This window comes from Eschrichtius robustus, chromosome 6 (genome assembly GCF_028021215.1).
Source record: "Eschrichtius robustus isolate mEscRob2 chromosome 6, mEscRob2.pri, whole genome shotgun sequence".
In the NCBI taxonomy this organism is placed as follows: domain Eukaryota; kingdom Metazoa; phylum Chordata; class Mammalia; order Artiodactyla; family Eschrichtiidae; genus Eschrichtius; species Eschrichtius robustus.
In genome coordinates this window covers 131,654,894-131,674,363 of record NC_090829.1, presented here as the reverse complement: position 1 = coordinate 131,674,363, position 19,470 = coordinate 131,654,894, and the positions used below count along the sequence as shown (strand labels likewise).

Genomic DNA, 19,470 nt, shown 5'->3' with positions numbered 1-19,470 from the left:
CATCATTTCTTAAATAACCCCAAGTCCATCCCTACTCTTTCTTTCTGAGGCTGTCGCCTCACTTTGGATAATCTTCCACATAACCCCCAAGGTGATAAGCTCCCTCATTCGCCATGATCACGCTCAAATATCATTTATTTTTAAAGCTCATGGAGACCACATTAAGAGTTAGTAGCACGTTGTAAATATAAGCATTATATCACATGCTTCAATTATCTGCTTAAATGTTTTTGAGACTAGGAATTCCAAAAAGTTGGAATTTTATCTTTTTATTTTTATAATCTGCTACCTAACACAGTACTGTTTACTTTCTGAATATTTTTTCTTCAAGAATTGAAATTAGCTCCTTTCCTTAATCTACACATTTGGTAATAAGACTAATAAAATTATCAGTGAAAATTAACAAAGCAAAGCACTTTTGAACTTTTTAATAGTATTTCATATTTTTCACTCGTTTCTACCAAGCACTAGCATTTACTGTTCCTCAGAAGATGAATAGTGAGCCTCCTCTATTTGGCACTAAATTCTGGTTCCATTTTAAACTGTCAGATAAAAGTGACTATTGTGATTGGAATTATACATTTATGTATTTTCTTATACTTCATCTCACTTGAGAAAGAAGTGAAGGTAGGTGATTGTATATATAATTTATAAATATTATATTCAAAACAGTCCTACTGGGAAGGATAAGCCACAGGCAGTCATATTTTTAGAGCTTCACTTGCTTGCTGTGAAGGAAGAAAATATATTATCAAATGAACTCCATAAGTATATTTAAAGAGCCTTAAGATATAGATTATATTATATATAGGTATGGTAAGGCCTTCCATGTTGTCTACCTTTGTAAATAGAGAATTCCATGAGTTAATAAAATAATACTATTTCTCATTATGTAGTACACTCTATAGCATAATTTTCTCTCACTATTTCTACCATTTCCAGCAATGCCGGGCCATGTAAAAGGAAAACAAATCAATGAATAATATTGAGGCATCTGGATTTAATTTAAGAAAGAGTTCAACTAAAGATGTGAGCATAATTGTATTTAGAAAAATTATAATTTGCAAAAGGATAACATAAAAGTTGATGTCCTAACCACCCTTTTGATTTCAAGTGAGCACCCATAGTTGACAGCAATTTTGCATAAGAGGAAATTCGAACTATCTTACCTTTTACAAGAAACTGAAATCTCCTTTCACCCCTGTTAAGTTCACCTTAACTCAGTTGCCCAATATATACTAGCTGAAATTGAAAATCCAAATGAGTTTGGATTTTGCCCATTAAGTTAGAGACGATTCATGTTAAAATGATTTTGCTCCCAAAGACATTAAAAATGTAAATGAATAATCAATTGAGCCATTAAATTGGAACCCAGAGAGTAAACAGGTCAACTGAGATCAATAAAAGCAGACATCTTTTGACTATGAGTGAGTTTAATACTGTTTGACTCAGGGTTTTGGTTGCAGTAATTATCAAGCCATAAAAAGAAAACGTACTAAACCTGAAGGAAAAGAAAGGACTTAGGTGTGCTCAGCACCTGCCCTTCCACCAGAATTAACTACCCATTAAAGAGCACTTTACTGGGATTTGTTTAGGAATTTGTGAAATAACCTGAAGCCAGCGCAGATGTCTAAGGGACCAAATGGTCCGTGACTCCCATTGAAGTCAATGGGAGCACTGTGCATGTCTCTAAGGACAAAATCCAAATCACTAAATACTAGCAGGCAGAATTCTGTCCTCTGGAAGAGCAAATGTAGAAAGACCCTAGAGAACTGTCGGAGGGAGTTTTGCCTCACTTCATCTCTCTCTCTGGTGCCTGGATATTCTTCCCATCAGTCACCTACTTCTCTCTGACTCCCTCATTCAGAGGTGACCCTAGGCAATGAGAAATTGCTGCTCATTGCTCATCCCCTCTGCTTCATTAGACCCCTGGTGGAAGCCTGGCTTCTATCCCCTCACACACTTCAAAAAGAGCTGAGAAGCTGAGCACCAAATGCAGTGTGGAGAATATTCAACAGTTTCTGCTTTCTCAGGGCTAATCTTAGTGAAATGTAGCCATAGCTGATTTTGTAGAACAGGGACCAGCAAGCTTTTCTTTCAAAAGGGTTACATACTATATAGCTTAAGCTTCATGGTCCATAGTGTCTTGGTCACAACTATCCCACTCTGCTGAGGGAGCAAGAACACAGCCACAGGCAAAATATAAATGAACAGGTATGTTGTGTTCCAATAAACCTTTATTTACAACAAACAAGGAAGCCAGTGTGGTTGGTTCAGACTGAGAGGGGAAGGGTGGTGGGGTCAGAGAGGAGGGCCTTCATGATCATGGAGGGCTTTGTAGATTATTGGAAGAGCTTTGGTTCCTCAAGAAGTGGGAAGACATTGGAGAGTTTTCAGAAGAGGAGTGACATGATCAGATTTATACCATGAAAAGATCACTCTGGCCCTTGTATTAATAAAATGTCATAGAGAGGGAAGCATAAAATTAGAGGCTACTAGAGAAATCAAGGCAAGAGATGAAGGCGATAGCAACAGAGGAGTAAGAAATGGTCAGATTCTGGAAATATTTTGATGTTGAGCTGGAATAATTCTCTGAGGGGAGGAGGTTGGGTGAGAAAAATAGAGGAGTCAAAGATGACCCTAAGCTTTTTGGCCTGAGCCAAAGGATGGAGTTGCCATTGCCTGAGATGGGAAATGGATAAATGGACATAGTTTGGAGAAATAAGGCTATCAGGAGTTCAGTCATGTATATGTTAAGTTTGATTTTGCAATGTCTACTAGACATCCAAAAAGAGACAATGAGTAGGCAGTTAATATATGACTCTAGAGTTCAGGAATGTGGTGTAGGCTGGGGACACAAAATTGAGGGTCCTTAGCATATGCATGGGACTAGATGAGGCCATCAGAGAAATGAGTTCCAGCCAGATGTGTTCATAACACATAGTACTTAAGAGAGTTTTTTTCATCCACCATTGCCTTAAATCATTTTTGTCAACACACCAGAGCCATGAGATTTATAAAATGCAACCTAGCATAAAGAACAATTATCTGTCACTTACTTAAAACATAGTCTCAAAGCTTTACAATGAGGATTCATTTGAGATAAGATTAATATCCATAAAAATGTCAGTGATTGAAAGAAACATTAAATCCAGAAAAAAAAAAAAAACCCAAGAAAAATGACAACCACAAAAATCACAATAACTAAATTCTTGAAGTGCTGACTGATTGCCATGCATTGTTATAGTTATTTTATATAATTAACTCATTTAATATGCTCAATCACCCTGTAAATAAGTGCAATAGCTACTCTTTGGGCTATATTTAAATAGTGACTTAGATTTGTTATGCCTATTATATTTTCCTTCATTTCCCCATAGAAAATAGAAAGAATATATTGTTCAGAACCAAGAATCTTGACAGAGCCCTAAAATTTAGACTTAAAGAAAATTAAATATTTTGACATAGGCAATTAAGCCAAAATGTAAACAATCAGTGCCAAGTAAAAGAATAAGTGAATCGTTTCACCGTAGCAATCACAATTCACACCTCTGTGTTGTTATGATGACTCATGCTAGCCAAAACACTCTACTACATGCCCTCTGACAATTCCACCTGAAATAGTTGGAGAATGGAAAGTCCTTGGCACTCAGCACCAACAAGATAATACATTATAGTTCCCTTTCTTCTGCCCTTTCTCTTTTTTACCCTTCTTATTTACCCACTCCATTCCCCTGACCAGAACCCTATCAAATTTTCGGAGTTCTGCTCAGGAAACCAATCTTTAGATATTTCATGGTGGTTTATTATTTTTAGCTACCGTTGATATTGGCCAGAATTTAGGACCAAAACATACTGTAGAGCTAAATGCAACACAGTTAATCTCAAATATTTTGACTAGATTCTTCTATGAGGCTCTTTGCGATCAAGGAACACAATTTTTCTTTTGGGAAGTCTTTAGCCTTTTTTGATTCACTTTTGCAAAATCGTATGTATGGAGATCTGCACTTAAAAGTGCTGTATTTCCGCAGGTAATTCACTCACTTACCCATCTCCTTTTCTCAGTTCTGATTTTTTTCCTCCCCTCTGGAGGGTATATAGATCCCCTCAAGAATCCTATTAGATTTGGATACATTAATATACCAACAGGTTTGTGAAATGCCATTTTGCATGTTTCCAAGTTCAAATGAAGATGAAATTAACATTTAAAATATGCGATCTTATCTTTGGGTCCCAGTGGTTTATTACATTCATTTTTATGACATCAAATCCACTGTTGTGGTACAATGAAAAGGGAATTGGACTAAGACTCAAGAAAACCTAGGTACTTTTCGTTTGAACTGCTGCTCATTAAATATAACTAAAACTGTCCAGAAATGGATTGAGTTGCAAAACGTGAGGTAGAGAATTTCTCGAACCAAGAGGTGTTCAGCAGCAGCTGTGTAGTGGGAATTCATGCATCAAGTAGGGGCTTGACCTTTAAGGTCTCTTCCAATTTCTGGCTTCTGTAACTCATTTTCAAGGCCAATCCAAACAATTAACCTCACTGTGCCTCACTTTCCTTACTGTAAAACAGCACTGACACCTACTCACCTCAGAGGTATATTCTGAGGTTTACTGAGCTATTTATAAGACATGTAGGATACTTCATAAAAAGGGGCAATGCAAATAGCAAAGTTTATTATTATTTAAGGAGAAGACAGGGAAAATTTTAAACAGCTACTGGAAATAGCATGTTCTTTTTTTCTCCTCCATATGCTCCACCTGTTCCCAGAGTCAACGTGCATACAAATCAGCATTTTTCTGTGTCATATCTGAGTGCACAGAGTAGATAGATGGCCAAAGAAAGAGTTTAGAATTTGAGCACTTTTGAACGTTATCTCTACCTGCAGAGTCCAGATCAAACTCATGTGAAATAAACAGGCTCCTTGCTCTCAAGCACTTTTCAAACCAAAGGTGCAGTTTCCAATGGTATTACTAGAGGTGGGAGTGGAGGAAGGAGGCTCATGTTTTGTCTTCTTATTAAGAAAGATTTGAACTTAGAGAAAAATGGCAAGAAATGTACAATGAATTCCTGTACATCCTGCATCTAAGTTCAGAAATTGTCATCATTTGGCCACATTTGTTTTAATGCTCTATGCTTCTCTCAATATAACAACAACAACAAGTAGTAGTATTGTTGATTTGAAAGTGGCAGACAGCATGCCCATTTTACCTCTAAATACATTAGTGTATATTTCCTAAGAACAAGGACCTTCCTTTTTATAACCACACTACAGTTATCAAACACAGGAAACTTAACACTGATACAGTTTTTAACATCTATATCAATATTAATGTCTATGTAGATATATATGATATTCTAGTTTCCCTAATTGTCCCAATTGCAGTTTTTTTGAATCCAGGATCACTCACTGCATTTAGCGGTCAGGACGTTTTGAGTCTCCTTTGGTCTAAAGCAGTCTGGCCTTCCCTTGTCTTTCATGATCTTCACATTTTTGAAGAGTCCATACCAGTTTTAGTGTAGAATGTCCCTCTATTCAGTTTGTTTAGTTGCCTCCTTTTCTGCATTTCATTTTTAAAGTGTCTCTCCTGCAGTGGACTAGAAAATCCATCACCATTGCCAGGTTTGCAGACACCCTTACCATTCTCTGCAATTGCAGTCCCATCCTAGAAGCACTGGGTCACTCTGGCAGGGCTGGTATCCACACACAGGAGGGCCATTAGCAAAGTTAGGAATTGTGCCTACATCAATTTTCTTTCCCTGAAGTAATGACTTGTTTAAAGACAAGTTTTAACTTTTTACAGTGAAGTGTAATGGATTGCTGGATTGATGGATTGCTGCAAAATGCAAATAAAAGGGAAAGCTTTCTCTAAATTTTGTCTCCTGTGGACTAAAAAGCCTTTCTAATTGTAAATTCTGTGATGTTTGCTAATGAAGGCAGCAAGGCTTTTTTTAAGCAAACAATTGCTTCGGAAGAGAAACATAAACCTCCCTGTTTCTTGCTCTTTGTACTTTCTACATCTTTGGTCTGTAATCTTTAAATCTGCTGGTCTCCTCCTTTCCTGAGGCCAGTTCACCTGCATATGGACAAAATGAGAAAATTAGGGCTTAGTAGTGAGTTTTTCTGAAAGGTAAATTTAGTCCAATTAAAAACTAGTCTTTTGGACTGAGTTCTCCTTTCTCCTCTATTGGTATTAAAATAACTTTCTTTTGTGAAACAATTGTGGAAGCTCACAGTTACTTTTTTTGCGGAGGGAACCTGTTTATTAATGGCTTCATTTGCCAAATAAAGGCTGAATATTTTATGCTGGTCCAAATTTTTTAAATTTTTTTCTCTATTTATGCAGATATTTATTTATATAGTTAGTTAGTCATTCAGTCAGTTAGTTAGTTGATCTTAAATCTCAAAGTCAGGAGCAGCCACTGATTTGATGAAAAGAGCCCTAGCTTGGGGAGTCAGAGATGGACCTAGCTTTAAACCCTGGATCTGCCACTTAATAGCCTTACACAACCTTGAGCAAGTTGCTCCAGCCCCCCGTCAGCCTCAGGTCATAGTTTTTCAAATTAAGTAGTAAGTGATGCCCCACGCATAATACAAGATTCGATGGGATGAACTCCTTCTGTGGGCTGTGAGGACCTTAAAGCAAGATGTGTTCATGTTGTATTTCCAGCGCTTAACATGGGACTTGTCATAGAGTGAACATCCAGAAAATGTTTTCCCGTAAAAATGAATGAATGAAGGGAGAGAATGTATTCAACTTTAAATGCCATTAACATGTGTCTAAGTCATCATGATAGGAAGATGCATTTCAAGATTGACATTCCATTTAGCAAAGAACAAAAGAGCTGTTCATTGCAGCATATGAAATGTACTTCTTAAATATTTTTCCCATTTTATTTAAAGGCCACGTTGATCTCCCTTGTGGTCATGCTCAAAAAAAAAAAAAAAAGGAAGCGATTGCAAAGCAGGAGGGTGATAGGAAAAAAACAAACAAACAAATAAACAAACAATAAAAACAAGAGAGACTCACAAGCAGCCTGGAGTAAAGAAGAAAGGAGAATGGGTACCTCTTTCTACTTTTTACCTCTCTTATCAAACAATGCAAAGCTATATCTGGTCCCTCAAGCACCAACAATTTGTATTTGTAAGGCATTATGGTGACATGGAAAGACTGAGTGCTAGACTCACAGGCAATTTGAATCTATAGCTTCTCCTATCTTTGTAACCCTGAATAAGTTACTTAATTGCTCCAAGCCTTGGTTTTCTTACTTGAAATTATGAAGATGATAACACTTGCTTCATTGGGTTATTGTTAGGATTAACAAATACACAAATCCATGTGCTCAGTTTTCTTCCATTAGGATGCATCAGTTGCTCAGGACAAGTGATTCTGGAAGTAAGAGGACAAGTAACTCACTGGTACTTGGGAGCGTTCAGCCACATTGGTTGATTTGAAAAGAAGCAAGAACCCAGGAAGTCTATCATTCTAACAATTTCTATTTTTATGTTAAAGAAATTAAAAAGGATAATGAGGGCTTCCCTGGTGGTGCAGTGGTTAAGAATCCACCTGCCAATGCAGCGGACACGGGTTCAAGCCCTAGTCCGGGAAGATCCCACATGCTGCGGAGCAACTAAACCCGTGCACCACAACTACTGAGCCTGCGCCCTAGAGCCTGCACACCTAGAGCCCGTGCTCTGCAACAAGAGAAGCCACCGCAATGAGAAGCCTGCACACCGCAACAAAGAGTAGCCCCCGCTCACCTCACCTAGAGAAAAGCCCTCATGCAGCAACAAAGACCCAGTGCAGCCAAAAATAAAATAAATATTTTTTTTTTAAAAAAACGATAATGAGCACTAAATCTTGATACGGTTCTACAACTCCTTCCTTCCTTGCCCTGGTCCATTTGACTCTGAAGAGTAGCTTACTCACAAATTTACTGTACTTCAGGACCACACCTACCCAAGGTACAGAGGAATCTTATAACATCTTAGACACAAAAATGTAACTTCTAGGGAAAACAAATAATGAAAGAAAGAAAGAAAGAAAATAAAAGGAGTGCATCAAGTCCAGAGGTAGCTGGCATCCATGCTGTATCTTGCACTGTGCATACCACAATTTCTATCTGAATAGTGATAAAGCTTAATATTTCCTATTGATTACTTGAAGCTGACACATCCTGAAGGCACAGACTGTGTAATAAAAAATATTCAATTTTCCAATGGTAGTCCTTGAGTAAGAGCCAACATCATGCAGTGCAGCAAACACCAGTTAATATTAGGGGAAATAGGATGGAGGCTTCATATAGCTATTGGTCTTGCCCTATTAAAGCACTTCTATTAAAAAATGGTGCAGTTTGGTGGATTCATATTTGTGGTGAATTAAACATTCTTCATCAAGTTAGTTGGCTGTATACACTTTCCTACAATTACCAATGGTGGATTTTTAAATAATTTGTTTCTGCCCTTATTATCATAATCTTTTAAAGTTCTATTGTCTTTTCTTTTAAATCAAGAAAGTATTTTCCCATTCAATGTTCAATTATATTAGAAAGAAAATACAATAAGCCATTTATAAATAGCTTATATGGCAGGAACTGGAATATTATATAGAACAGTCCAACCAATTAGCTGGTAAACTGTATGTTATATATAAATACTTGCTGAAAGGTTTACAGAGGTTTATAGCCCCAAGAAATTCTAGTGTTCTATCGGTTTTCTTTAAAGTGAATGGGTGTTATCTATTTCAAAAAGCATCTTTGGAAACTTCAAGCAACTTTTTGTTTACAAAAGTTTTACAATATTGACTTGATTTGTTAAAGATTTGTGGTGAAAGCTGGAGAGGACAATTGCATTCTAAAAAATTCAGAATCCTCTTGGGAAAATTGTGCTTCCAGCCACACATACCCACAAAAGGAAAATACAGTATAACCCATATAGAAAGAGGAATGACAAATGAGAAGTCAATAATGTAACCTTTAGGTAGATGGCCTCTTGATACATTTTGGGAATGATATGAGTTTGCCTATAAATGGCAATAAACAAATACTTTGGACAGAACAGTTTGTTGCATGATTGAATGTCATTTTCTAGGTCTCATTCGTCTGCAAGAGCTCATCAAAGCTCCTTCCAGATATAACATTAAAATCAAAATCCGCCAACTGCCCTCTGGGAATAAAGATGCCAAGCCTTTACTCAAGGAGATGAAGAAAGGCAAGGAGTTCTATGTGATATTTGATTGTTCACATGAAACAGCCGCTGAAATCCTTAAGCAGGTAAGAGGGGTAGGAAGGAGGTAAAAATGTTGGGGGACAAGTTAATTTATCTTTCTCAGACATGCCATCTGGTTTCACTTAGTGCAGCGTGATAAAATGACAGCAGTCCAGTTTAGGCTGAAGATTGCAGATTTCAGAACCCTTTTAAAGAGTCATAGGGCTCAGATTTTTTTGAAGCCACCTGTTCGTACGTAGTTGTAGATGTGTGGTCCTTTGTACATACTCGGAAATATATAGATCCTGCCAGCAGAGATTGAGAGGAGAAGAGTATCATTTCAAGTTGATTAAGCATCTCTTCTTTCATGTCTTTTGAAAAAACCAAGCTAGATTTCATTTACACAATGCCTGACTTGTCCTAAATATATCTTCCTCATGGCAAGACCTCTTTTGTCAAACATGCAAAATTCCAAGCACAGTGAAAAAGGGGCACGGAGAGAGTCACGGAAAAGATGCTTCTCTCTTCTAATTTGTTACAGACCATGAGCTGCCATGCATTCATCTCCACGGATAATGTAGGTGGAAACAATAAATTGTGAAATCTTATATAAATGAAAGATCTTAATAACATTAAGAATGATAACAACAGAGTTAATACTTTCTGGGCACTTCAGGATATAGCACTGGTCTTATGTCTAAGAAAGAAAACTCAGAATCAAAATAAAAAATAGATTAAAAATAAATTAAAAAAAAAAAAGGTTAAACCTAGACTCGTGGTTCTCAACCCAGAGTGATTTCACCCCTCGGAAACTTCTGTCAATGTCCGGAGACACTTCTGGTTGTCACATTGGGGATGGTGGCACTTCACTGACAGCTAGCAGTTAGAGGTGCTGCTAAACGTCCTATAAAACACAGGATCCCACCCCACCCGACAACAAAGAAATACGTAGCCTAAAATGCCAATAGTGCTGAGGTTGGGAAACTCTAGCATAGACAGAGACAATGGGAAAGGCAAGCCAGATGTTTAAAATAGAAGCACTAATAAAAAATCAGGGGATTGAATTTGGGGGAAAGTAGGAAAAAAATAGCCAGGTTATATTTACTTGGCCTAATGTGTGTCTCTCTGTATTTAAGTGGTTACTGTGGCATGAGGCAATGTTCTTACCTAAAATGGCACAAGGTGTTATTACACTCCCTAGTTTAAAATATCTGGGGTGTGCTGTGGGGTTGACTGGTAATGGGCATGAATTTCACAAGTAGACCAACCCCTCCATACAAATGCAGAACTGTGGGTTTCTGAATCACTTAGAAGAGCTCTCTGGGTGCAGTCATCCAGCCTGACTCTCCAGTGCTATATCTCACACCGGAAGGGCATTTCTCGGAAGCCACTGAGCCATAGAACATATTTTAAATTGTGGTTGAAAACAATCGTAGATGTCATCAAGGCTAATCCTCTCACTTTATAGGAGATAAAATAACTTTCCCAGAGTGACACAGCCAGGAACGGAACTGAGCCTCCTTTATCCCATCTGATGCTTTCTCCACTGTGACACGTTGTTTCTCCAGTTAGGCAGACTATATGTTACTTACTTCTAGACTATAATTGAATTAACAAGTCTTTAGATACTATAAGTACCTCTCAGTAAAGAAAGCAAGCATGCTGCAGTGATGTCAGCAACTAAAGAACTTGAAAGGTGAATAAATATAATCAGCTGCTCTTTATCTTAAGGCTTCATTTGAGAATTTAATACAGTCATTAAAGTGTGTAATGGAGTGTGGACCAGAACTGAGAAAAACACCCAGATTTTATGCGTAGCCCTCAAAATGCAAAGAAGTATCCCTTCCCAAGAGTCTTTCATAACAGAAGCTAGGGACTTCTGTTACATTTAAGAGAATGATTTGCTGATGAGGCTTCTCTTAGTTAGAAATCTACTTGGCTCACATAACTGGTCATATCTCTCCCAAAGGGCAGGCTTGGAATAGCAAGGGAAGTGCCTGATGGCCATGGGCAGGGGCTGCTAGAGTTTCTCCTGTATTTTGATAAATGTGGATATAAAATTCCTTTGATGTAAGTGGTTCTTTCCTTGTGGCATAGAGATTATTTCATTCAAAGGAAAATTAAAAAAAAAAAAAAAAAGACACAGAAAATCATCTAAGAGAAGCCCTCTCAAGAAATGTCTGGCAGGGGCAAGGAGGAATAGGATTAGTTCCACTTTGCACAAGCCATTGACACAAACAGTTTTCTCCATCCTGTCTTACCATGTTTTATCTTGTGTTTGCTTTTCCTAATCACGTGAATGGTACGATTGGCTGTGAAGCTTGGGGGAAGTGACTAAAAGACAGTTCATCCCCTCTTTGCTCTAGACCCATGATCTGAAAAGATTGGGAGGAGAGGAGAACCTTTTTAAAAGCTTCCAGCATGAAACCCTTACCTTACTGCATGTGAAAGAACTATTGCTCATTTTGAAATCACAGCAAAGGATCCAGGTTGGCTTAATGGGCTTCATTTGGACCTCCAAGAGGCTGTTATGGTTTGAAAAGTTATAATGAAGACATCAGGACTTTCTATTCTAGTCAAGATGAGGCACTAGTACTCTGTGTGATTCAATTTTAACTTGCTCCATTAGTCCTGGACAACAACATGTAGAAACTCTTTCAGAGACCTTTCCTGAATCTGTCTGCGGAGTGTCTCTAGGGGGTCTGAGGGTTCAGGAGTTCAGGGTTCTGATGCCAGCCACCGCTCAACCAACCTCTTTCTCCCAAGGGAAAGAAAGGAAGGAAAGAGACTTATCTCTTTTACTGAGGTACCAAAGATGGTGTCTGGCACCCTGTATGTCATCTCATGTCATCTCAGTTTATCCTGAAGTAAATTTGGTATTCTCACTTCAGAGCTGAGAAAACTGAAGCTCAGATAGGTTAGGCGCCTCATACAAGGTCACTCTCTGAATAGCCAGCCTGCCCTATGATCTCAGATCCTGAATGTCTACTTTATCATAAGGGGCCCCCATTTCATAATGGATAACCATTCTGAACTAGGCTTCCAGAAATGTCGGGGGAAAACACAACCACTTGCTGGTGGTCTCCTTTAGATGAAATTAGTATTAATAGCTTTTACTTCTTTGGTGACTAAAATCACTGCTGAGAAAATTTTATCTGCCAGGTCAACGTGTCTTTCTTCTCATGCACATTTCCCATTATTTCCCTGTACTTCCCTGCACCTTCATCATATTTTACTACTTTTTAATGATTCTTAAGAAAAAAGAAATCAAATGCACTTTAAAGAAGATATTTGACATTTATCTAAAAGTAAAAATCGGGGAAAAGTCTATAATTACTCTTGGGCATGATAATCACTTCAACAAAGTGATTATTTCTATTCATATTGAACAAGTACTATATGATGAGAATCTGAAAAGTTATTTCCCCAAAATTAGTTAGAAATTCAAATGTCAAGACTTGATTAGGCTACAGGGGAGCACGGCTCTCATAAGAACAAATGGTCTTCGTGAATTTCTGCAGTCTGAGAGTGGCCCCGAAAACCAGCAGCATACACATGGGACCTGTCAGGTCACTCCAAGTCTTCTTCTCTCCCTGTCCATCCATCACCACCCAGCAGGCATCCTGCTGCTTTTAGAGGAAGCTGATCTCTCCTTAACCTGCCTTTAAAGTGGAAATCCCAGGTCCCCAGCTCCTCCTCACTCCCACATCCCCCAAGTCCCTCTGTCTTCCCACTGACTCCTCACCATCCACCACACTTGCACCTTCACTTGCTCCTACTGAGTATGATTCTCCCGAGAGAGTGGCTGATGACAGATGAATTTAAGGATGAGGCACGGGGGACTTCCCTGGCAGTCCAGTGGTTAGGATTCTGCACTGCCACTGCAGGGGAACTAAGATCCTACATGCCACACAGCGCAGCCAAAGAAACAAGAACAAAAACAAAACAAATAAAGATGAGGCACAGGGTAGGATGACTCTAGGTAGGGAATTCCTAACATGTGCCTAGTGCCATGCTGGGTGAGAAGCAACCATATCCTTTAATTGACATAATAATCATTGATATAATTAGTACTATCTTTTTTTTTCTGGAAATGAAAATTGAAGCTCAGGGACAGTGTTAATTTTATCTACCGAGCATGCTTTTAATGCAAAAATCTGTGGCCTGCATGATGTGACCCATCCACCCCCTCCAGCCTCCCTGCCAGCCTCCAGCTTCCAATACACTATTTCAAGGGCACTCTGCCTGGTCATGTAACATGCCCTCCTTTCCCTACTTTATGGCCTTTTCACTTGCAGTTGCCAACACCTGGAACATTCTTTTCCAAAGTCTGCCTCACCTAAGCCTTCATGATTAACTCTTGGGAGATAAAGAAGAAGAAACTATTTTCTCATTCCTTATGACCTTGCACTCTACTTAGTTGCTCTGCAACCCTAATAAAAATCTATAATTAATTAAGGATCTTGATTCATTTGTTATCTCTATCCCCGACTATACTGTAAACTCCAAGAGGATAGGAGCTTTCTTTGTCTTGTTCTCCCAAACCCCCAACATCTATTACATTATTTGACACACAACGAGTGACCAATACATCTCTGTTGAATGAATAGATGAAATGAATGATCCAAGAACTGCGCTTAGAAGCTCTTAATCAGTAATCTCCCAAATCACCTTTCTTCCACTCCACTCAGTATGTTTACTCTCAACTCTGCCAAGCACATTTGAACAAGTCACCCCTCTGTGCCTCAGTTTCCTCAAAAGGAAGGTTTCATTCAACCCTGAAATTCTGTATTATTAAGAACTGTAATGCGTTTGAGCTAATGATTCTCCTTCCTGAAAATAAATTCGCCTCTTTGGAGAACTGCAGAGTCGTTTTCAAATCCTGTAATAGGATTGAGAAAGCAGGTCACTATTTCAAGCATAGTGAAACCTAATGGTTCTCTGATAGGGAGGGAAGGGATGCAGTGGTGCTTCATCTAGCAGGGAAGCTGCTTCAGGGCTGGGCCAATTCCCTGAGCTAGAGAGTGGCCAGTGGATGAGCGTGCACATACTGTTTCTGACTCAGGAAAACTGCTGTCTTGTTTACATGAACAAGTGCATCAGAGGGGAGATGTTTTTCCTCTTACAACACTCGTGGCAATGAGCATTAAGCTATAATTGAGCCATTAGCCTCCATAGAACATTTTAGTACCAAAATATTTTGTAGAATTATATTGCATTTTCTCCTGTCAACATTTGTGTGCTTTTGTTTCTTTTTTTGTTTGTTTGTTTGTTTCAATTAACATAAAAACAAGACCAGGCAGAAAATGTATTTTTTAAACGCTTGGCTTCCCTCTGCTAGGAAGTGCAATGGCAATGCTGATTAATCAAATAATTTTGTGCATGGATTTTTTTCCCCATATAAGTTATGCCTAACATCTCTGACCAAGACAAGCAGAGGTAGTTAGATGGGTTTCATTTCATGTTTTCACAGGACAGAAATACCATTAGCCTTCATCTCTTAGGACAGAAAACATCAAGTCAAGCAGTACAGCTGTGATGTGCTAAAAGGTTGCAAATCTGTGTTTGGAACCTGCACCAGCTAAGTCATATCCCCAAGTCTGTTATTTCTAATCATAAACACATAAAATAAGCCAAAGACCTTAGGGCTACCTTTTACTCAACACTTACTATGTTCCAGGCACTGTCCTAAGCAAGTGAAATGCATCACTCATTTAATTTTTATGAGAAAATTCTGCATACAAGAAACTGACAGATTTCAGAGAGATTTTGTAACTTGCCCAAAGTCACAGAGCCAGCAAGTGGCTAGGCTGGGATTTGAAACTTATCTCAGGATTTAAAAGGAAAAGAAAGTATCCTATTCTGCTACTGTTATGTACACCAAGAAGTCAACTGATTCTACAAGTAATGGAACCTGGAACACATTTTATTTAAGCTTCATATTTCTTGGATGCGTTATTTCCTTTGATTCTCAAACATCCAATCATTTCTAGTTTACACAAGTTCTCAAGAAATGTTGTTTATATTGAAGCCAAGTAGCGAATGTGGTGGGGACATGGTAAAGAAATTCATTTATTTCATTCAACACATATTTGTTGAGCACTGATTGAAGGTGATAAAGATACAACAATGAAAACAACAACAAAACCCCAAATCCCTGCCACCTTAAGGCAAAAAGAGACCTTGAAAATGAATGTCACAAGAGTTTAGCTGTCTAATGCCAATTTACTGGTTGGAGACCATGAAGCTAATTTCTAAAGCAGTAGGGAACTGTGACTAGCGTCTTAGACTGAAAGTTGGGAGATGCAGTTGCAAACTCTGCTCTTCCCTTAATAGGATAAAATAAATGCCATTTATTGGGTAGTCATTGTGTGCCAGAATAGGCTATGTATTTGACTGAAGTGTTATCTTTTTACTGCCTCAAAATATCCCATGTTACAAATGAGAAGAATGAGGTTCCAGAGCATACACTAGATGGCAAGGCTGGAATTTCAAACCAGGGTCTAATGTGTCTCTGATCTGAGTTTCATAGCCCGTCTTAATATGCTACTTTGAGCGAGTCTGTTTATTTTTCTGAGACTCAGTCACCTCACCTGTAAAATAGGATTGTTGGATTAGATTCTAATTGTTGCTAAGCTTCCCTTCAGCTCTGAGCTTCCATGCATACAAGCGATCAAGAATCCTCTTACTAGCGTCTAGACATAAAGAACTAGCACATTGCCTTGTACTTAGTAGGCTTTCAAAGAAATGGGGAAATAATTAAGCAGTTCATTCTTTTTTAAGGTTTTTTAGAGCCCTTTGGTAGTCTTTGAGATACTTAATTGATGAGAAGTTCATTACTTTGGATAAATCCTGACAATGTAATCATGATGAATCTCAGTTTATACTAACTGGATGATAATTTGCAGTTCGTTATATAATTTTTCTGGCAGCACATTCTTATTCTAATTACGTTTCTCTCAGGCTGATATTAAAATCTATTTACATTTCCTGAGCACATAGTTAGTTTGGATTGTAAGGAGCAGTTCATAGATATGAGTATGTTATTAATATACACAAGAATTAATTGACCTCTATGAATAATCAAAAATTTACTGAAAGGGTTTGCAATTTGTTTGTATTCTTAGTGTACAGGATGCCCTTCCGAGGATGCTCTAAAACCTCCAGTGAGTAGATTTGGAAAAGGACTTAGATTTGTTTCAATCCGAATTGAGAGGTAATAAAAATCACATATATGCCTCAGAAATGCTCTAATGCTTAATTCCAGCTACATCAAAATTTGGCTGTAATAGGCAATAAGAGAAATTATCTTTGCAAGAGAAGTGGGGGTAATTTAAAAGGAATCATGCAAGGAATCTGAAGATGTGTATAACAAAAAGCATGTCTTAAGCCTGTAGCAGGATCAGTGAGCCTCAGGTCTGTTCAAAATTTTGAGGATGTCTGTGCCCCTCGGTGTGACTTTCTCAGGGGAAAAGATCCATAGCTTCTATCTGATTCCCTAAAGAAGGCTGAAGACTGAAGTAGGTTAAAAATCACTTCATTATGTTAACCATACCTGCTTCTTCAACCTTTCATAAATGCAAGATTTTACCAAAAAGATCCCTCCACCCTACTTTCCCCATGACTGTTAGCCACATCCTTTCTGTTATAAGCATGACCCTGTAAGATCTAAATTTCACCATTTATTCAGTTGACATGTATTGGCTGTTTTCTATGTGCTAAAGACTGTGCCAGGGTAAAGGGAGAATAAAGTACTATGAAAAACTTCAATGTATTGAATGAGGTTATTTAGTAGAGGACTTAGTTATTTGTTCTTTGCTGCATCTGTAAAATGGGAATGTCATAGCCCATAGCTCATGCTGTTTTGAGAAAAGTTAAATGTGACAATGCCTATAAGGCACTAAGCAGCCCACCACTGATGCATGAAGTATCCCACATGTTACGGATTAGCATCATCAGTATTATTAGTGATTTGGTATCTAGGCAAAACTACAAGAGTGATACAGTGCTTCCCAATCCTAACTCTATCACTGCGTCACCTCCTCCACCATATCACAATAGTTGTTCCCAAACCTCCTTTCAGTCGGAATTACCAAGTCTCCCAACCTTATGAGGATCTCATCTGATGTCGTTCAGTCTCCATGCCAGACTTAACATATTGCTTTTTCCTCCTCATCCTTCCTCCCACCAACCAGAAATACCATTCGATTACTCAAGCCAGAAACCTGGGAATCTCCTTGACTCTCCCTCACCTTTCTTATTTATTAATAAGAAAGTTACCAAATATTGTAGATTCTGCCTTCTAACTATATTTCAGATTCTACCTCCTTTTCTCCATCACTTTCATCATCTTCCTCCTGTGCTAGAACAATTGATCTCTCGGTCACAAGTCCCCTCCCTCTCCTTTTCTCCACCCAGCCTCCATGTGGCCTCAAAAACTGTTCATTTTAAATAAAATATCTGATCTTACCCCTCTCAAGTTTGAAATTCCTGAGTGCCCGCCCCACCCCCTTATTGCCTTAAGTATAAAGCCCGCATTGTTTAGCATGTCATGCAAAGCCCTAAGCACCTTGTGTCCACTGCCATTATAACATCAAGCACACAAAAATATCTATTATTATGTGTATCACACAATTTTAACAATTGCACTACAATTTTTTTTACAAACTATCCTTTCCTTTTTTTTTTAAAGTAGTACTTTTTTTTTTTTAAACTTTTCTGAAGATTTAAATTTATTTATTTATTTATCTATTTATTTATTTATTTTTGGCTGTGTTGGGTCTTTGTTGCGGTGCGCGGAGCTCTCACTGAGATGCCCCTCCCTTCCCGTTGCGGAGCATGGGCTTCAGGCGTGCTGGCCTCAGCAGCTGCAGCGTGCAGGCTCAGCAGTTGTGACGCAGGCGCCCAGTTGCTCTGCAGCACGTGGGATCCTCCCGGACCAGGGCTCAAACCCGTGTCCCCTGCATTGGCAGGCGGACTCCCAACCACTGTGCCACTGGGGAAGTCCCAAACTATCTTTTCTTCATGAAAGCTGACCCCATTAAAGAGACTGAAGTTCTTCCTGAAAGATCACTAAAGGGATTTAAAATTAGAATCTAATTAATTCTAATATCTAAAGAGATGTTGTAATAGAAGAGCTATGTAGGTCTGAATTCCTGACAGAAGGAGGAGAAGTGAGTGAGGCTCCTCATAATACCTGCAGCATCAACCATGGTACAACCTTTTATAATGGGGTCCAGCTCTCTGAACAAGAATAGAGGGGCAACTTATCAAGCTCTCTTGGCTTGATGGATTCATTCCTTAAGATAAATTCCTGTCCTTCTAACTTTGTCCTTCTAACTTTGCTCTCACTAAAGAACCATACGTTTTTATTTGAGTTCTCAAAGTACAGAAGGACTTTGTACAAATTACTGACTTTCCTCCCACATATACCTCCTATTATAAATATAGCACAAAGAGCCCAGGATTGAAATCAAACCTGGGCTCAAGTACTATAACTATACTCACATCTATAAATTGAGGATAACACTTCCTCCCCAATAGTAGATAAAGAACCTATCACAGCAGTGGACATGTTGTAGCACTCATCAAATAATAGTTTTGATCATTATTGTTATGCCTTTAAAATATGAGTTTGGTTAATATAAATCAGTGGTTCTCAGCTCTGGCTATATGTAAGTATCACCTGGAGAGTCTTGGTATCACAGATACCAATGCCTAGAACCTAGACCAAATAAATCAGAATATTTAGGGATAGGGTACAGGCATGGGTGTTTTTGTTGTTGTTGTTGTTGTTTTGGCATGGGTGTTTTTAAAGAGTTCTTTGGAGATACTAATGCACTGAAAAACACTGATAAAAATAATTGTTTTCTAAGCCTGATAGCTACTAGATAAATTGATAAAATAAAGTCATCTAAAAAGCCAAAAAACTGAGAAACAGGACCCAAATTATGATAACTTTATTGTGCTACAGAGATATCATGAGACCAACAAGACCACTATTTAGTGACTACATGACTAATCTCTCCCTCAAAAGGTTACCCTCAGGCAAATTTGAGGTATAGTTTTTATTACCACCATTACGAAAGAAGCTTATTGCAAAAAGATTACAGTGTATGCAAAATATTTTCTGCTAAATTTCCAACTTCAAGATTCGTTCAGTTCTTTGCTGTTAAAACTTTTCTTCTACTATAGTCTTTCTTATACCTCATATTTCCACCAATTTCCCTTGGATGTTGCAGAGAGTTTTTTTCTTTGG

The 19,470-nt window shown here is 38.3% G+C and overlaps 1 protein-coding gene across 9 annotated transcripts in view; it reads left to right on the top strand.

Annotated features, from left to right (window-relative positions):
- GRIK1 (glutamate ionotropic receptor kainate type subunit 1) overlaps window positions 1-19,470 on the top strand; it is a 424,458-nt gene that overhangs the window by 268,760 nt on the left and 136,228 nt on the right. For all 9 annotated transcript variants that reach the window (XM_068545737.1, XM_068545736.1, XM_068545733.1 and 6 more), the window contains one exon: window positions 9,096-9,277. In XM_068545737.1, the coding sequence (XP_068401838.1) occupies window positions 9,096-9,277 (182 nt within the window). The remainder of the gene's footprint in view (window positions 1-9,095; window positions 9,278-19,470) is intronic.